At 48.1% G+C, this 18,540-nt stretch overlaps 1 protein-coding gene across 2 annotated transcripts in view; it reads left to right on the forward strand.

Moving 5' to 3' along the window:
• MTMR4 (myotubularin related protein 4) overlaps positions 1-18,540 on the forward strand; it is a 253,888-nt gene that overhangs the window by 176,428 nt on the left and 58,920 nt on the right. For both annotated transcript variants that reach the window (XM_063956193.1, XM_063956192.1), the window contains 6 exons: positions 3,721-3,834; positions 5,156-5,355; positions 5,794-5,922; positions 16,648-16,759; positions 17,194-17,389; positions 17,470-17,655. In XM_063956193.1, the coding sequence (XP_063812263.1) occupies positions 3,721-3,834; positions 5,156-5,355; positions 5,794-5,922; positions 16,648-16,759; positions 17,194-17,389; positions 17,470-17,655 (937 nt within the window). The remainder of the gene's footprint in view (positions 1-3,720; positions 3,835-5,155; positions 5,356-5,793; positions 5,923-16,647; positions 16,760-17,193; positions 17,390-17,469; positions 17,656-18,540) is intronic.

Below are 18,540 nucleotides of genomic sequence, written 5' to 3' on the forward strand. Positions count from 1 at the left end.
TCACAGCCTAAGAAAAGCACTGTATTATCAGGTACAGTCCTTTCGGCTTCAGAAAAGCAAGCGGGTCAAAGGAAAAAGCTGCACCAGTCAGCCAGTTCCCAGAATCAAAATTCTTCCCCCGCTTCCTCTGAGTCCACCGCATGACGCGGGGGCTCCACAGGCATAGCCAGGTACGGTGGGGGGCCGCCTCAAAAATTTCATCGATCAGTGGGCTCGCTCACAGGTGGATCCCTGGATCCTTCAAGTAGTATCTCAGGGGTACAAGCTGGAATTTGAGGCGTCTCCCCCCCGCCGTTTCCTCAAATCTGCCTTGCCGACAACTCCCTCAGGCAGGGAGGCTGTGCTAAGGGCAATTCACAAGCTGTATTCCCAGCAGGTGATAGTCAAGGTGCCCCTACTTCAACAAGGACGGGGTTACTATTCCACACTGGTTGTGGTACCGAAACCGGACGGTTCGGTGAGACCCATTTTAAATTTGAAATCCTTGAACACATACATTAAAAAATTCAAGTTCAAGATGGAATCGCTCAGGGCGGTTATTGCAAGCCTGGAGGAGGGGGATTACATGGTATCCCTGGACATCAAGGATGCTTACCTACATGTCCCCATTTACCATCCTCATCAGGAGTACCTCAGATTTGTGGTACAGGATTGCCATTACCAATTCCAAACACTGCCGTTTGGACCGTCCACGGCACCGAGGGTCTTTACCAAAGTAATGGCAGAAATGATGATACTCCTTCGAAAAAAGGGAGTTTTAATTATCCCGTACTTGGACGATCTCCTTATAAAGGCGAGGTCCAAGGAGCAGTTGTTGGTCGGAGTAGCACTATCTCGGGAAGTGCTACATCAGCACGGATGGATTCTATACGTTCCAAAGTCACAGCTGGTTCCTACCACACGCCTACTGTTCCTGGGGATGGTTCTGGACACAGAACAGAAAAAAGTGTTTCTCCTGCAGGAGATAGCCAAGGAGCTGTCATCTCTAGTCAGAGACCTCCTGAAACCAAAACAGGTATCGGTGCATCACTGCACACGAGTCCTGGGAAAAATGGTAGCTTCTTACGAAGCAAAATTCCATTCGGCAGGTTCCATACAAGAACTTTTTAGTGGGACCTCTTGAACAAGTGGTCGGGATCGCATCTTCAGATGCATCGGCTGATAACCCTGTCTCCAAGGACCAGGGTATCTCTACTGTGGTGGCTGCAGAGTGCTCATCTTCAAGAGGGCCGCAGATTCGGCATACAGGACTGGGTCCTGGTAACCACGGATGCCAGCCTTCGAGGCTGGGGGGCAGTCACACAGGGAAGAAACTTCCAAGGACTTTGGTCAAGTCAGGAGTCGTCCCTACACATAAATATTCTGGAACTAAGGGCCATTTACAATGCCCTAAGTCAGGCAAAACCCCTGCTTCAAAACCAGCCGGTACTGATCCAGTCAGACAACATCACGGCAGTCGCCCATGTAAACCGACAGGGCGGCACAAGAAGCAGGATGGCGATGGCAGAAGCCACAAGGATTCTCCGATGGGCGGAAAATCACGTCTTAGCACTGTCAGCAGTGTTCATTCCGGGAGTGGACAACTGGGAAGCAGACTTCCTCAGCAGACACGACCTCCACCCGGGAGAGTGGGGACTTCATCCAGAAGTCTTCCAACTGTTGGTAAACCGTTGGGAAAGGCCACAGGTGGACATGATGGCGTTCGCCTAAACAAAAAACTAGATATTGCGCCAGGTCAAGGGACCCTCAGGCAATAGCTGTGGACGCTCTAGTGACACCGTGGGTGTACCAGTCGGTTTATGTGTTCCCTACTCTGCCTCTCATACCAAAGGTACTGAGAATAATAAGATGGCGAGGAGTAAGAACGATACTCGTGGTTCCGGATTGGCCAAGAAGGGCTTGGTACCCGGAACTTCAGGAAATGATATCAGAGGACCCATGGCCTCTGCCGCTCAGACAGGACCTGCTTCAGCAGGGGCCCTGTCTGTTCCAAGGCTTACCGCGGCTGCGTTTGACGGCATGGCGATTGAGCGCCGGATCCTGAAGGAAAAGGGTATTCCGGAAGAAGTCATTCCTGCGCTTATTAAAGCCAGGAAAGATGTTACGGCAAAGCATTATCACCGCATGTGGCGGAAATATGTTGCATGGTGCGAGGCCAAAAAAGGCCCCAACAGAGGAATTTCCACTAGGTCGATTTCTACATTTCCTGCAAGCAGGAGTGAATATGGGCCTAAGTCTAGGCTCCATTAAAGTACAGATCTCGGCTCTGTCGATTTTCTTTCAAAAAGAATTAGCTTCAGTACCTGAAGTTCAGGCATTGTGAAAGGAGTGCTGCATATTCAGCCCCCGTTTGTGCCCCCTGTGGCACCTTGGGATCTCAACGTGGTGTTGAGTTTTCTTAAAATCACATTGGTTTGAGCCACTAAAAACCGTGGATCTAAAATATCTCACGTGGAAAGTGGTCATGTTATTGGCCTTGGCTTCAGCCAGGCGAATGTCAGAATTGGCGGCTTTATCATGTAAAAGCCCTTATCTGATTTTCCATATGGATAGGGCAGAATTGAGGACTCGTCCCCAATTTCTTCCTAAGGTGGTGTCAGCGTTTCACCTGAACCAGCCTATTGTGGTGCCGGCGGCTACTAGTGAATTGGAGGACTCCAAGTTGCTGGACGTTGTCAGGGCCCTGAAAATATATGTTTCCAGGACGGCTGGAGTCAGAAACTCTGACTCGCTGTTTATCCTGTATGCACCCAACAAGCTGGGTGCTCCTGCTTCTAAGCAGTCTATTGCTCGCTGGATTTGTAGTACAATTCAGCTTGCACATTCTGTGGCAGGCATACCACAGCCAAAATCTGTAAATGCCCATTCCACAAGGAAGGTAGGCTCATCTTGGGCGGCTGCCCGAGGGGTCTCGGCTTTACAACTTTGCAGAGCAGCTACTTGGTCAGGGGCAAACACGTTTGCAAAATTCTACAAATTTGATACCCTGGCTGAGGAGGACCTGGAGTTCTCTCATTCGGTGCTACAGAGTCATCCGCACTCTCCCGCCCGTTTGGGAGCTTTGGTATAATCCCCATGGTCCTTACGGAGTTCCCAGCATCCACTAGGACGTTAGAGAAAATAAGAATTTACTCACCGGTAATTCTATTTCTCGTAGTCCGTAGTGGATGCTGGGCGCCCATCCCAAGTGCGGATTGTCTGCAATACTTGTAAATAGTTATTGTTAACTAAAGGGTTATTGTTGAGCCATCTGTTGAGAGGCTCAGTTGTTTTCATACTGTCAAACTGGATATAGTATCACGAGTTGTACGGTGTGATTGGTGTGGCTGGTATGAGTCTTACCCGGGATTCTAAATCCTTCCTTATTATGTCTGCTCGTCCGGGCACAGTGTCCTAACTGAAGCTTGGAGGAGGGTCATAGTGGGAGGAGCCAGTGCACACCAGGTAGTCATAAATCTTTCTAGAGTGCCCAGCCTCCTTCGGAGCCCGCTATTCCCCATGGTCCTTACGGAGTTCCCAGCATCCACTACGGACTACGAGAAATAGAATTACCGGTGAGTAAATTCTTATTTTTTTTGTAGCAGTAATCCAGGCAAGTGTCTTATTTGATGTTTAAACAACCTTAGTAGCTATGCTATAATGATAGTTTTGCTATAAATACATCTTAGATTATTGTATAGTTCTAATGGTGATTACTACCTGTTTTTCTGGCACTTACAGACTGTGTCCAAGTTACCCTCAGAAGCTCCTGGTTCCTGTCTGGATCACTGACAAAGAGCTGGAGAATGTTGCTACCTTCAGATCATGGAAGAGGATTCCTGTTGTGGTGTACAGGTATTAATACACCCATACCTTTTTCTGCACATGTAGGCACCTTTCTCTCCAGCGGAACTCTAGATACACATATAATAACTAAGAAATAACATTAAAATAAATGATACTGACTACTAACTCTGAACAGTGACTGAAATTGTATTTGTTGCTTACACATTAAACCAATAAAAATGTGTGTGTGTGTGTGACAAAATGTTCCATTTACTGTGTTACAGATGTATAGGTTCCCATAATATGCTTCTTTTACATGTCTGCTATGGCTGTAAATATGACATTAATGTAATTTATATTCGTATTAATAACCGTTGAACTACCTTTTCTCTGAGAATTGTATGGCATGCTCTTTGGTTTAATATCCTGGGATGTCAGTTCCCATATGGCTCCTTTCTTCCCTGTAACGCCTTTGCACATCACCCTTCTCACTGTAGAATGAAAAACTTTGCATTGTTGGTAAATGGCCTTCTGATCCCTTCTCAGCCTGATGAGCAGCTGCTTCTCTGACATCAGTGCAGATGTCTCCTCTCCTTGGCATGGAATGCTCCCGACTGGGCTGCCAAAGCTTCTGCTCTCATATTTAGAGGTGTGCACTTAACTAGCAGTATCTGGCTCAAATGACCTCCTTTATTTATATGGAAGCAATAAAGCGTGCACTCACTTTTCACACATGACTTTCTCTTGTTGGCTTCTTTTTTGTTCATTTAGAACAAGTGGCGTAATTCATATGTTGGATAGTGCATTGCTGCTGCGTACTTGGAAGCAGGAGCGATGCACTAGTATGGTAATGCACAAGGAGGTGTCTAATAGACATCTCTTGCTTGCATTAGTGATCCGTGCATATGAAATCATCTGCGACACCATCAGCCGGCTACGGGTCACGCAAGAAAGGCACTGCAGTTCCTACAAAGAGGCCACGAGAGTGCCATCTTTTGATGGAGATCCTGGCATTGTGACTCCCCTCAAAATAGATTCGACATGCCTCCATTTTGAAGAGCGGCGGCCCTCGCCACCCCTAAACGCCAGCAGACTGTCAATCACCAACAGTCGGCGGCCGTAGTGCATCCATCGATGTGAGACCCGCACTTCACATGCACAGTACCGGTCTGGCCCATGGGCAAAGTACCAAACATCGGTACCTTGCGCTATGTGCCGCAGGTCCAATGGGAACCGAAGTAAGCCCAATGTCATACAGTATATGTGAATGGTGTTGAGGACTTGGTGAAGGTTAGATCATTATAATGAATTGAAAAAGTTGTATCTGAATTTGGAGCTTATCCCAGATGGAGCGCAGGTGACCTATTTTCTCCTGTATACTGTGTCGTAGACATACACGAACAGGGGCAGTGATAGCACGTTGCAGTCAACCGGAGATCAGCTGGTGGGGCTGGCGCAATGCCGACGATGAGTACCTGGTCACTTCCATCTCCAAGGCCTGTGCCCTGAACCCAGGAGGACGTGCGGCTGCTGCCAGCTTCAATAACAAAAACACCAATGAGGGAAATGAGAATGCAGACACAGACTTTGGTAAGACATTTTTTCCAATATTATTATTACTATCCAATAAAACTGGAATACATGTATAGTGGAGTATCTCTGTAAAGGTATAATATATCATTGTTTCCCCGCTAGGATGTGGGCAGGGCGCTATGGAGCGGGCACAGTGTTGCCGCCCATTCCCGAAAAGGCTGCCGACATCACTATTCGGGTTGGTGCGGCCCACTTAGCGTCACTGTTGGGGGTCGTCAGGGTCGTGCCCAGCACGTACGAAGGTTCTGGGCTTCCCCCAAGCTATCCCCGTAATGTGAATAGATGCCGTGCCCTTGCGGCACCCGCAGGGTTCATCTTGCGAATTAAAAATCGTGTGCGGTGCCCTGTTGAAACTGTCTAGCGTGACGACTATTTACATCATAGGAGTATACAATTAATGTAGTTTCTCTGAAAAGGTTTAAATCTGATTTGCAGATTCCTCACTGACCGCCTGCCCTGGAATTGAGGGGAGCGGGGCGCCTCAGAAACTCTTAATCCTGGATGCAAGATCTTACACAGCTGCTGTTGCTAACAGAGCGAAAGGTGGCGGCTGCGAATGTGAAGGTAACAGATTGTCATAAAAAAGAAAGTTATTTATTAACTTGGTACAGTTGCATCTATATGTTAGTGCGGGTGCCATCACCGCACAGACTGTGGGCCTAATTCAGACCCGAGTGGCAGCGATCGTAGCCTGATGCCCTATGTCTAGTGCGCACTTGCACCCAGTGACTGATTGACAGGCAGAGGTGGGAGGGGGTGTGCCAACGGCGTTAGAATGCCGTTAGGGGGACGCAGTCTGGACAACGCAGGCATGTCCGCACCATTCCTGGGGAGGACTGTGTGATGTCACGCGCTGCCGCTACGACCCGGAACGTGGTGGGTAGTGCAGGCAGGGAACTACTCGGCGAGAGCAACGCCGTCATGCAATGTTTTCGCATCTGTGCGGGGGGCTGGTCAGGGCCTGACATGTGGGGCAGACTAGCCCTGTGCTGGCCGTCCCCCAGCATGTCAGAGAAACTGATCGTAGATGTACTAATTTTAGCACATCTAAAATCAGGTCTGAATCACCCCCTGTATTTCTAGATGCACCTTTTGTTGCAGTGCCACAGACATTCAGATGTGTTTTTTTTGTATATTAACCAAAAGGATTCTATTAAAAAGTATGAGATGCGTTTCCTTAGCACACTGTCACATAACACAGGTTACAGCATTTTAGCTGGAGTTGGTGGTCTAGTACTATATGAAGGACATATGGGGTTCAATGTGGTGTATGGTTTGTTACTAATACCCCTTTTCCACTACTAAGCACGGGTCGCAGCCGGGAGCCTGACACAGGTGCTACCCGGCTGCGGGCCGTGCTCAGCCCCCTTTCCCACTGTGCTCACCAACCCGGCATATTTCCGGGTTGGTGACACATCAGGGGCAGCGCTGGGAGATCACATGATCTCCCAGCGCCGCCCTTCCATACAGTGTAAACGGGAGATGCGACACGGCTTCCGTTTACACTACAACCCTACCCGGATCATTCCCATGTCCTACCCAGGTAGCTACCTGGGTAGGATTCACGGGTCACTTGATCCGGGTTTTTGCGGGGGGACCCTTTTCCACTAGCAAAAAACACTGGTAAATGCGCGCCCCTCGTGCATTTACCTGTGTGTTTTGAACTAGTGGAAAAGGGGTATTACTGATGTCCCGAACAGAATTACAGTACCAACCAAAGTCTCTGTTCACATGCTTCATTTTTACAATCTCCTATAATACATTACAGTGTCAGTGAGTCATAGTAACATAGTATCTAAGGTTGAAAAAAGACAATTGTCCATCGGGTTCAACCTATTTGTGGTCTCCTATGCACGATTATTTTGTATAAAATATTGACTGAAGTTGCTGACTGCCGTTCCGATTAACCCCTCTTTTTTATAATAACCATAGTGCGTGACTGTGCCCCGTAACCCTGGATATCCTTATCCATTAGGAATTTATCTAACCCATTCAGTTGACTTTATTTTACCTTTTACCCTAATGCATTGCCCTTTACCCCCAATACTATATTGTCAGTGCCAGCTCACTTCACCATTGCATCGACGGCTGCTGCATATGTCCGGAGTTCAGAGTCAGGGGAGCAGTCACTGCCCACAGATAACAGGCAGAGTGGGAGGAGTCGGGGGAGTGTACAAGGAGGAATAGGCAGATTATTGGTGGAAGATTGCTGAGGTCTGTAACTCTCATGCACTGTAGCCGCACACAGACACAGCAGCCGGAGTCATCCACAGCAGTGAGTGTAATCCCCATATACATTGCTGTACAATAGTTCAGAAACACGGAACACCCGTCACCAGATTACACTACAGGAAGTATAAAGTATAGACACTGGCACTGTCTAGGTGACCTGTGTGGGGAGTAGGAAGGGTATTCTGTATCTCTGGATAATCTCTAGTGCATATGAGTAGTCCAAGCTTTCAGCAACGTTAGGGTACAGTCTGTGTAGTGCTGGGGTGGGGGTTAGGGCATCTAGAGTATCACATTTATTATAGGAAAGAGTGGTGAAGCAGGCTAATAATAGAGAGGTGTAGAACTGCCGCTTCCATCCCCATCTTGCCAGTCACCAGAGCACATAACTGTGTTAGGCCGCTGCAGCAAAGTCCACATTGTCACGGAGAGAAACTAACCGCTAACATCAAAGCCCCCTAATAAAATATCCAAACCCATACTATTCACTGGTGTCAGACATCCAGGTTGGGCTATGGGTAAATCCCGTTCACATACCTTCTTCCACCTTCCATGATAAAAGAACTGTGCCCCCAGGTTGCAGAGCCAGATCCCATGTATAAATCAGTATGCAAGCTGCTGTCCTTTTGTCTGTCGAAAAGTTTATATAGTTTTATTGGTCTCCAGATTTTAGCAGCTCCCCATGTTATGGGGCGCTGCTAAATGTTATGTAGGTTAATGCGCTGTAATACTTCACCTTTGGTCACAGGTTCGAACCCCACTAGGGTTTTAAAATTTAATTTTCCTTTTCTCATATTTATTTAATTAATATATATTTATTGCTTTATACCCGAATGGTCTTATAGTCAATTGACTATGAAGTGGTCTAATTTAACATTAATTTAACAAGCAAAGGTCCATGATAACCAATTTCTATAACCTGGAAAAGAGCAATACTCCCAATTAGTGCAGATAGGTGAGTGGGCGAATTCACTTCATCACTCCACAAAGGGTAATAACTTGAGCAGGGGCAATAAAAATATTTTTAGTTATTAGCATTTCATGTTTTAATATTTTGATAAAATCCAACTAAAGCCCCTTTTGTATAAGCTCTGCCCTCCAAGGTCCAGGGTTTTTTTATGTCAGGAAAAAAATGTATCTGGGATCCAGGTTCGAGATCCACACCCTTCAACTACACTCGGGGGCCAAGCTGTCAGAGGTGTGCTAGGACTTACCACGCTTCCCGGTCTGAGGCATGCTAATGCTTACCACACTCCCGGGTAGGCGTGCCAGGTCTTATCACACTCCCGGGTAGCATTCCGGGTGAAGTGGTCGGGGTGGGTCTCGAACCCACAATGCCGGCTTCCCAGACACTGACGCTGACGCTGCCACTACGCCACAGTGCCAGCCAGTAGCTGAGCGTAGTTCTGGGACCCATGAGGCTTAGTTACTATGACATCATGCTTCTAGGCACTGTGCAGCAGCAGCACCAGGGCAGGAGAGTCTGTTATAGCTGTTACCCTTTTATGTTTCATATCAAAATATTTTTGCTGTTTTGTAATAAATCGTTTAGGATTATATAGATTTGAAAAAGTAAAATATGAATTTATTATTAATCATTACAATTTAGTAATTAATGTAATAATAGTTTAAAAGATAAAAACTCCAAATACATATGTGTTCCATTTGTCTATTTTAAATAAATATTGTAGTTTGGTATTTAAAGTATTTATATAGTAAGGAGAAGTGACTATGGACTAAAGGACTGACTGTGAAATATTGAGTGGACATTATTGGTCACCTGAACATTGGGGGTTGGAGAACTTTCCAGTGGCCCTCGTGCTTCTGCTGGTGCCCTGTTAATACATGCAGGGCAGATGGCAAGGATGACGTGCACATGTCTTTAAGTTTCTTGGTGGCAGGCATTGAAGTTTCCAGAGAGCGTTGCTGAGAACTGGGTACATTGGGCCGTAGAATCTGAGTATACGGGGGGAAACAGAAGCTGTGTCTGTGAGCGCAGGATCTCTGGTTACCCAGAGAGCGGAGCAGCAGTGACAGCCGCTGATACCTGAGCTCTACCCGCTGTTCACCTAACGGACAGCCCATATTTCCTGCCGATCCAAACGGACACCCCCCCACAACTCACACCCGCCGCTGGTTACCGCAGAAAGGGACAGATGTACTAAGGCTTGCTGAGTGATAAGATGAAGAGAAACTACCAACCAGTCAGCTCCTAACTGTCATTTTTCGAACACAGTCGGTAACATGTCAATTAAAAGCTGATTGGCTGGCACTTTATCTCTCTCCACTTGATCACTCTCCAAGGCTTAGTACATCTCCCCCACAGTCCGGACCCTGTACACAGCTGGATGTCAGTCACTATAGCTGTACACCCTTCTTACTGTACCCCACTCCACCAGCACCTGCAGACAGAACGGGCCTCTTCCCCACCAGCTGTCCATCACCATCAGCTGCCACTCATCAGACTGGACACCATAGCTGCTGATGTTTGAAAGCAAGAGCCCTAATAGGCACCAAAAGCCAGGACCCTGCCTAGTGCCAGACAAACAATGGGGCAAATGGAGCTCCAGCTCCAGGCCTCCACATAAAATTAGGCCCATCATCATGACAGTATGATGGAAACAAGCCACCTAGCTGTCCACGTGGTCGGCCATAACTCATAAGTCTTACAATTGTATTTGTAGTTTTCTCACAAAATTCTGTAATTTCTCTGACGTCCTAAGTGGATGCTGGGACTCCGTAAGAACCATGGGGAATAGCGGCTCCGCAGGAGACTGGGCACAACTAAAAGAAAGCTTTTGGTCTAACTGGTGTGCACTGGCTCCTCCCACTATGACCCTCCTCCAGACTTCAGTTAGAATCTTGTGCCCGGCTGAGCTGGATGCACACTAGGGGCTCTCCTGAGCTTCTAGAAAAGAAAGTAATATGTTAGGTTTTTTATTTTCAGTGAGATCTGCTGGCAACAGACTCACTGCTACGAGGGACTAAGGGGAGAAGAAGCGAACCTACCTGACTGGAGATAGTTTGGGCTTCTTAGGCTACTGGACACCATTAGCTCCAGAGGGATCGAACACAGGACCCGACCTCGATCGTTCGGTCCCGGAGCCGCGCCGCCGTCCCCCTTACAGAGCCAGAAGCATGAAGATGGTCCTGGAAATCGGCGGCAGAAGACTTCGGTCTTCAACAAGGTAGCGCACAGCACTGCAGCTGTGTGCCATTGCTCCTCATGCACACCTCACACTCCGGTCACCGATGGGTGCAAGGCGCGGGGGGGGGGGGGGGGGGGTTGGGCGGGGGGCGGCCCTGAGCAGCAATATTAACACCTTGGCTGGCAAAACATCACAATATATAGTCCCAGAGGCTATATATGTGATAAATACCCCTGCCAGAATCCATGAAAAAAGCGGGAGAAAAGTCAGCCGAAAAAGGGGCGGGGCTATCTCCCTCAGCACACTGGTGCCATTTTTCCCTCACAGCTCCGCTGGAAGGATCGCTCCCTGGCTCTCCCCTGCAGTTTCAAGCACAAAAGGGTAAAAAAGAGAGGGGGCACTAAATTTAGGCGCAGCAAATATATAATATAAGCAGCTATAAGGGAAAACACTCAATTATAGTGTAAATCCCTGTGTTATATAGCGCTCTGGTGTGTGCTGGCATACTCTCTCTCTGTCTCCCCAAAGGGCTTTGTGGGGTCCTGTCCTCTGTCAGAGCATTCCCTGTGTGTGTGTGTGCGGTGTGTCGGTACGGCTGTGTCGACATGTTTGATGAGGAGGCTTATGTGGAGGCGGAGCAGATGCCGATAAATGTGATGTCACCCCCTGCGGGGTCGACACCTGAGTGGATGGTTTTGTGGAAGAAATTACGCGACAGTGTCGACTCCTTGCATAAAAGGTTTGACGACATACCAAATATGGGACAGCCGGCTTCTCAGCCTGTACCTGCCCAGGCGTCTCAAAAGCCATCAGGGGCTCTAAAACGCCCGCTACCTCAGATGGCAGACACAGATGTCGACACGGATACTGACTCCAGTGTCGACGACGATGAGACTAATGTAACTTCCAATAGGGCCACTCGTTATATGATTGAGGCAATGAAAAATGTGTTGCATATTTCTGATGTTACCCCAGGTACCACAAAAAAGGGTATTATGTTTGGAAAGAAAAAACTACCAGTAGTTTTTCCTCCATCTGAGGAATTAAATGAAGTGTGTGAATAAGCGTGGGCTTCCCCCGATAAGAAACTGGTAATTTCTAAAAGGTTGCTAATGGCGTACCCTTTCCCGCCAGAGGATAGGTCACGTTGGGAAACATCCCCTAGGGTGGATAAAGCACTCACACGCTTGTCAAAGAAGGTGGCACTACCGTCTCCGGATACGGCCGCCCTAAAGGAACCTGCTGATAGAAAGCAGGAGGCTATCCTGAAGTCTGTATATACACACACAGGTATTATACTGAGACCAGCTATTGCTTCAGCATGGATGTGCAGTGCTGCAGCTGCGTGGTCAGATTCCCTGTCGGAAAATATTGATACCCTAGACAGGGACACTATATTGCTAACCGTAGAGCATATTAAAGACGCAGTCTTATACATGAGAGATGCACAGAGGGATATTTGCCGGCTGGCATCTAAAATAAGTGCAATGTCCATTTCTGCCAGGAGAGGGTTATGGACTCTGCAGTGGACAGGTGATGCAGATTCTAAAAGGCACATGGAAGTTTTGCCTTATAAGGGTGAGGAGTTGTTCGGGGATGGTCTCTCGGACCTCGTTTCCACAGCAACAGCTGGGAAGTCTACATTTTTACCCCATGTTCCCTCACAGCCAAAGAAAGCACCGTATTATCAGGTAGAGTCCTTTCGGCCCAATAAGGGCAAGCGGGTTAAAGGCGCGTCCTTTCTGCCCAGAGGCAGAAGTAGAGGGAAAAAGCTGCAGCATACAGCCAGTTCCCAGGAGCAAAAGTCCTTCCCCGCTTCCTCTAAGTCCACCGCATGACGCTGGGGCTCCTCAGGCGGAGCCAGGTACGGTGGGGGCCCGTCTCAAAAACTTCAGCAATCAGTGGGCTCGCTCACGGGTGGATCCCTGGATCCTTCAAGTAGTATCTCAGGGGTACAAGCTGGAAATCGAGACGTCTCCCCCCCGCCGTTTCCTCAAATCTGCCTTACCAACAACTCCCTCAGGCAGGGAGGCAGTGTTAGTGGCAATTTACAAGCTGTATTCCCAGCAGGTGATAGTCAAAGTGCCCCTACTTCAACAAGGACGGGGTTACTATTCCACAATGTTTGTGGTACCGAAACCGGACGGTTCAGTGAGACCCATTTTAAATTTGAAATCCTTGAACACATATATAAAAAAATTCAAGTTCAAGATGGAATCGCTCAGGGCGGTTATTGCAAGCCTGGACGAGGGGGATTACATGGTATCACTGGACATCAAGGATGCTTACCTGCATGTCCCCATTTACCATCCTCACCAGGAGTACCTCAGATTTGTGGTACAGGATTGTCATTACCAATTCCAGACGTTGCCGTTTGGTCTATCCACGGCTCCGAGGGTCTTTACCAAGGTAATGGCCGAAATGATGATACTCCTTCGAAAGAAGGGAGTTTTAATTATCCCGTACTTGGACGATCTCCTGATAAAGGCGAGGTCCAGGGAGCAGTTGTTGGTCGGGGTAGCACTATCTCGGGAGGTGCTACAACAGCACGGCTGGATTCTAAATATTCCAAAGTCACAGCTGGTCCCTACGACACGTCTACTGTTGTTGGGGATGGTTCTGGATACAGAACAGAAAAAAGTGTTTCTCCCGGAGGAGAAGGCCAAGGAGCTGTCATCTCTAGTCAGAGGCCTCCTAAAACCAAAACAGGTGTCGGTGCATCACTGCACGCGGATCCTGGGAAAGATGGTAGCTTCCTACGAAGCAATTCCATTCGGCAGGTTCCATGCAAGAACCTTTCAGTGGGACCTGTTTGACAAGTGGTCCGGATCGCATCTTCAGATGCATCGGCTGATAACCCTGTCTCCTAGGACCAGGGTGTCTCTGCTGTGGTGGCTGCAAAGTGCTCATCTTCAAGAGGGCCGCAGATTCGGCATACAGGACTGGGTCCTGGTGACCACGGATGCCAGCCTTCGGGGCTGGGGGGCAGTCACACAGGGAAGAAACTTCCAAGGACTATGGTCAAGTCAGGAGACTTCCCTACACATAAATATTCTGGAACTGAGGGCCATTTACAATGCCCTAAGTCAGGCAAAACTCCTGCTTCAAAACCAGCCGGTACTGATCCAGTCAGACAACATCACGGCAGTCGCCCATGTAAACCGACAGGGCGGCACAAGAAGCAGGACGGTGATGGCAGAAGCCACAAGGATTCTCCGATGGGCGGAAAATCACGTGTTAGCACTGTCAGCAGTGTTCATTCCGGGAGTGGACAACTGGGAAGCAGACTTCCTCAGCAGACACGACCTCCACCCGGGAGAGTGGGGACTTCATCCGGAAGTCTTCCAACTGATTGTAAACCGTTGGGAAAAGCCACAGGTGGACATGATGGCATCCCGCCTAAACAAAAAGCTAGAAAGATATTGCGCCAGGTCGAGAGACCCTCAGGCGATAGCTGTGGACGCTCTAGTGACACCGTGGGTTTACCGGTCGGTTTATGTGTTCCCTACTCTTCCTCTCATACCAAAGGTACTGAGGATAATAAGGAGAAGAGGAGTAAGAACTATACTCATTGTTCCGGATTGGCCAAGAAGAGCTTGGTACCCGGAACTTCAAGTAATGATCTCAGAGGACCCATGGCCTCTGCCGCTCAGACAGGACCTGCTGCAGCAGGGGCCCTGTCTGTTCCAAGACTTACCGCGGCTGCGTTTGACGGCATGGCGGTTGAACACCGGATCCTGAAGGAAAAGGGCATTCCGGAGGAAGTCATTCCTACGCTGATTAAAGCTAGGAAAGAAGTGACCGCAAACCATTATCACCGCATTTGGCGAAAATATGTTGCGTGGTGTGAGGCCAGGAAGGCCCCAACAGAGGAATTTCAGCTGGGCCGTTTTCTGCACTTCCTACAGTCAGGAGTGACTATGGGCCTAAAATTGGGTTCCATTAAGGTCCAGATTTCGGCTCTATCGATTTTCTTCCAGAGAGAACTGGCTTCACTACCTGAAGTTCAGACTTTTGTTAAGGGAGTGCTGCATATTCAGCCCCCTTTTGTGCCTCCAGTGGCACCTTGGGATCTCAACGTGGTGTTAGATTTCCTAAAGTCACATTGGTTTGAGCCACTTAAAACCGTGGAATTGAAATATCTCACGTGGAAAGTGGTCATGTTGTTGGCCTTGGCTTCGGCCAGGCGTGTATCAGAATTGGCGGCTTTGTCATGTAAAAGCCCTTATCTGATTTTCCATATGGATAGGGCAGAATTGAGGACTCGTCCCCAGTTTCTCCCTAAGGTGGTATCAGCTTTTCATCTGAACCAACCTATCGTGGTGCCTGCGGCTACTAAAGACTTGGAGGCTTCCAAGTTGTTGGACGTAGTCCGGGCCCTGAAAATCTATGTTTCCAGGACAGCTGGAGTCAGAAAGACTGACTCACTATTTATCCTGTATGCGCCCAACAAGTTGGGTGCACCTGCTTCAAAGCAGACTATTGCTCGCTGGATCTGTAGTACGATTCAGCTTGCACATTCTGCGGCTGGACTGCCGCATCCTAAATCAGTGAAAGCCCATTCCACGAGGAAGGTGGGCTCTTCTTGGGCGGCTGCCTGAGGGGTCTCGGCTCTACAACTTTGCCGAGCAGCTACTGGGTCGGGGTCAAACACATTTGCTAAATTCTACAAGTTTGACACCCTGGCTGAGGAGGACCTAGAGTTTGCCCATTCGGTGCTGCAGAGTCATCCGCACTCTCCCGCCCGTTTGGGAGCTTTGGTATAATCCCCATGGTCCTTACGGAGTCCCAGCATCCACTTAGGACGTCAGAGAAAATAAGAATTTACTCACCGGTAATTCTATTTCTCGTAGTCCGTAGTGGATGCTGGGCGCCCATCCCATGTGCGGATTGTCTGCAATACTTGTATATAGTTATTGTTTAACTAAAGGGTTATTGTTGAGCCATCTGTTGAGAGGCTCAGTTGTTGTCATACTGTTAACTGGGTATTGTATCACGAGTTATACGGTGTGATTGGTGTGGCTGGTATGAGTCTTACCCGGGATTCAAAATCCTTCCTTATTGTGTCAGCTCTTCCGGGCACAGTATCCTAACTGAAGTCTGGAGGAGGGTCATAGTGGGAGGAGCCAGTGCACACCAGTTAGACCAAAAGCTTTGTTTTAGTTGTGCCCAGTCTCCTGCGCAGCCGCTATTCCCCATGGTCCTTACGGAGTCCCAGCATCCACTACGGACTACGAGAAATAGAATTACCGGTGAGTAAATTCTTATTTTTTCTTTTTTTTATGTATTTTGTGAGACCGTGCGTCTGATAATGTAAGGGTGTGCCGACCACTTCTCCCGGAATGCTACCCGGGAGTGTGATAAGACCTGACACACCTACCCGGGAGTGTGGTAAGCATTAGCATGCCTCAGACCGGGAAGAGTGGTAAGTCCTAGCACACCTCTGACAGGGTGGCCCCCGAGTCGAGTCGCAGGGGCGGATCTCGAACCTGGATCCCAGGTCCAACTTTTTTTCCTGACATTAAAAAAACCTGGGCCTTAGAGGGCAGAGCTTATATATACTACACCTAACATGAAATGTTAAATCTTTTAAAAAAAACAACTATGAAGCCACATAAGGTTATAATATGGTCAATGCTGTTGCACATAGCAACTCTCACTACTGTGAATGTCCGCAAGGGTTCTCCAAATAATAGGGAAAGCGTTTCACATCAATTTTTATCAGCAATCCAATAATTCTTGTAAGTAGTGGAAGAGTAATGTGCTGGCCGGACTTTTGTGGGGATACAGCACCACCAACTGAAATCCAATATCAAACTTCTAATGAACAACAGCTGCCTTTGGTCTTCATTTATTGTTACCGTATTGAAAACATACAAATGATTCATAATGATGTGCTTTACTGTTGCAGAATACTATCCAAACTGTGAAGTAGCCTTTATGGGAATGGCGAATATTCACTCAATCAGGAATAGCTTCCAGTACCTCCGAGCTGTATGCAATCAAGTTCCGGATCCAGGAAAGTACGTTTCCTAGTGTGGTTTTATATATGTAGGATGATTACACCCATTTTGTGTGATACCAGGTGTCTGGTTTACCCATCAGTCATCATAGTGTCGTGGCTGCATTCTCACGTTTATGGTTACAGCTCTCAGAAGAGCCAGTTTTGTAAGTGACGATCTAGTAGCTGAACCAATATTTTAAGAAGTTAAAAATATTCCTATATACATTTACACAGTTACACATAATGCAAGGCCATTTTCTAAGGTCAGGTGGATTAGTGTTATTGTTAAAGTATTTCCGAATATATTTGTTTTGCTTTTTCGGTACATTTTTATATCCTAATCCTTGGCCTGGCCGTTTTTCCATTTCCATCAACTAATTCCACCATCATGATCTTTCTCTCTCAAGATGCCACTTACCTCTCAGGTGGTGAATTCCTTTATGTGTTTTGTAGCTGGCTCTCAGCATTGGAAAGTACAAAGTGGCTGCAGCACCTTTCTGTCATGTTGAAAGCTGCCACTGTTGTGGCCAACGCCGTGGACCGAGAAGAGCGCCCGGTGCTAGTCCACTGCTCCGATGGCTGGGACAGAACACCTCAAATTGTTTCCTTGGCGAAGGTCGTGTTGGATCCATATTACCGGACCTTAGAAGTATGTAGTGACATCAATCAAGACATCCTGTTTCTTCACTTCAAAGCAGTATTGTTAATAGAGACTATTTTGTTTTACAGGGGTTCCAGGTGCTGGTTGAGACAGACTGGTTAGATTATGGCCATAAATTTGGCGATCGCTGTGGTCATCAGGAAAATGTAGAAGATCAAAACGAGCAATGTCCCGTCTTCCTGCAGTGGTTAGACTGTGTCCACCAGCTGCTCCATCAGTTCCCCTGTCTCTTTGAATTCAACCACGCCTTCCTGGTAAAGTCGCTATGCACATATACATAGCCAAATACTGTAGCTCATTGTGTTTTTCTTTTTCTCTGACGTCCTAGTGGATGCTGGGAACTCCGTAAGGACCATGGGGAATAGACGGGCTCCGCAGGAGACTGGGCACTCTAAAGAAAAGATTAGGTACTATCTGGTGTGCACTGGCTCCTCCCTCTATGCCCCTCCTCCAGACCTCAGTTAGAATCTGTGCCCGGCCAGAGCTGGGTGCTCCTAGTGGGCTCTCCTGAGCTTACTAGTAAAAAAAGTATTTATTAGGTTTTTTATTTTTAGTGAGCTTCTGCTGGCAACAGACTCACTGCTACGTGGGACTAAGGGGAGAGAAGCAAACCTACCTGCTTGCAGCTAGCTTGTGTTTCTTAGGCTACTGGACACCATTAGCTCCAGAGGGTTCGAACACAGGCACCTGTCCTCGATCGTCCGTTCCCGGAGCCGCGCCGCCGTCCCCCTTGCAGAGCCAGAAGAACAGAAGCTAGAAGACGACGAAATCGGCGGCTGAAGACTCCTGTCTTCATCAAGGTAGCGCACAGCACCGCAGCTGTGCGCCATTGCTCCCAGCACACTTACACACTCCGGTCACTGTAGGGTGCAGGGCGCTGGGGGGGGGGGGGCGCCCTGGGCTGCAATTGAAGTACCTTTGGCATAAAAATACATATATACAGTCTAGCACTGTATATATGTAAAAAACCCCGCCATTATTTTACACTGAAAGCGGGACAGAAGCCTGCCACTGAGGGGGCGGGGCCTTCTTCCTCAGCACACCAGCGCCATTTTTTCTTCACGGCTCCGCTGGAAGCAGCTCCCCAGGCTCTCCCCTGCAGTATCCAGGTACAAGACGGGTTAAAAAGAGAGGGGGGG

The sequence above is a fragment of the Pseudophryne corroboree genome, chromosome 2 (genome assembly GCF_028390025.1).
Source record: "Pseudophryne corroboree isolate aPseCor3 chromosome 2, aPseCor3.hap2, whole genome shotgun sequence".
Classification (NCBI taxonomy): domain Eukaryota; kingdom Metazoa; phylum Chordata; class Amphibia; order Anura; family Myobatrachidae; genus Pseudophryne; species Pseudophryne corroboree.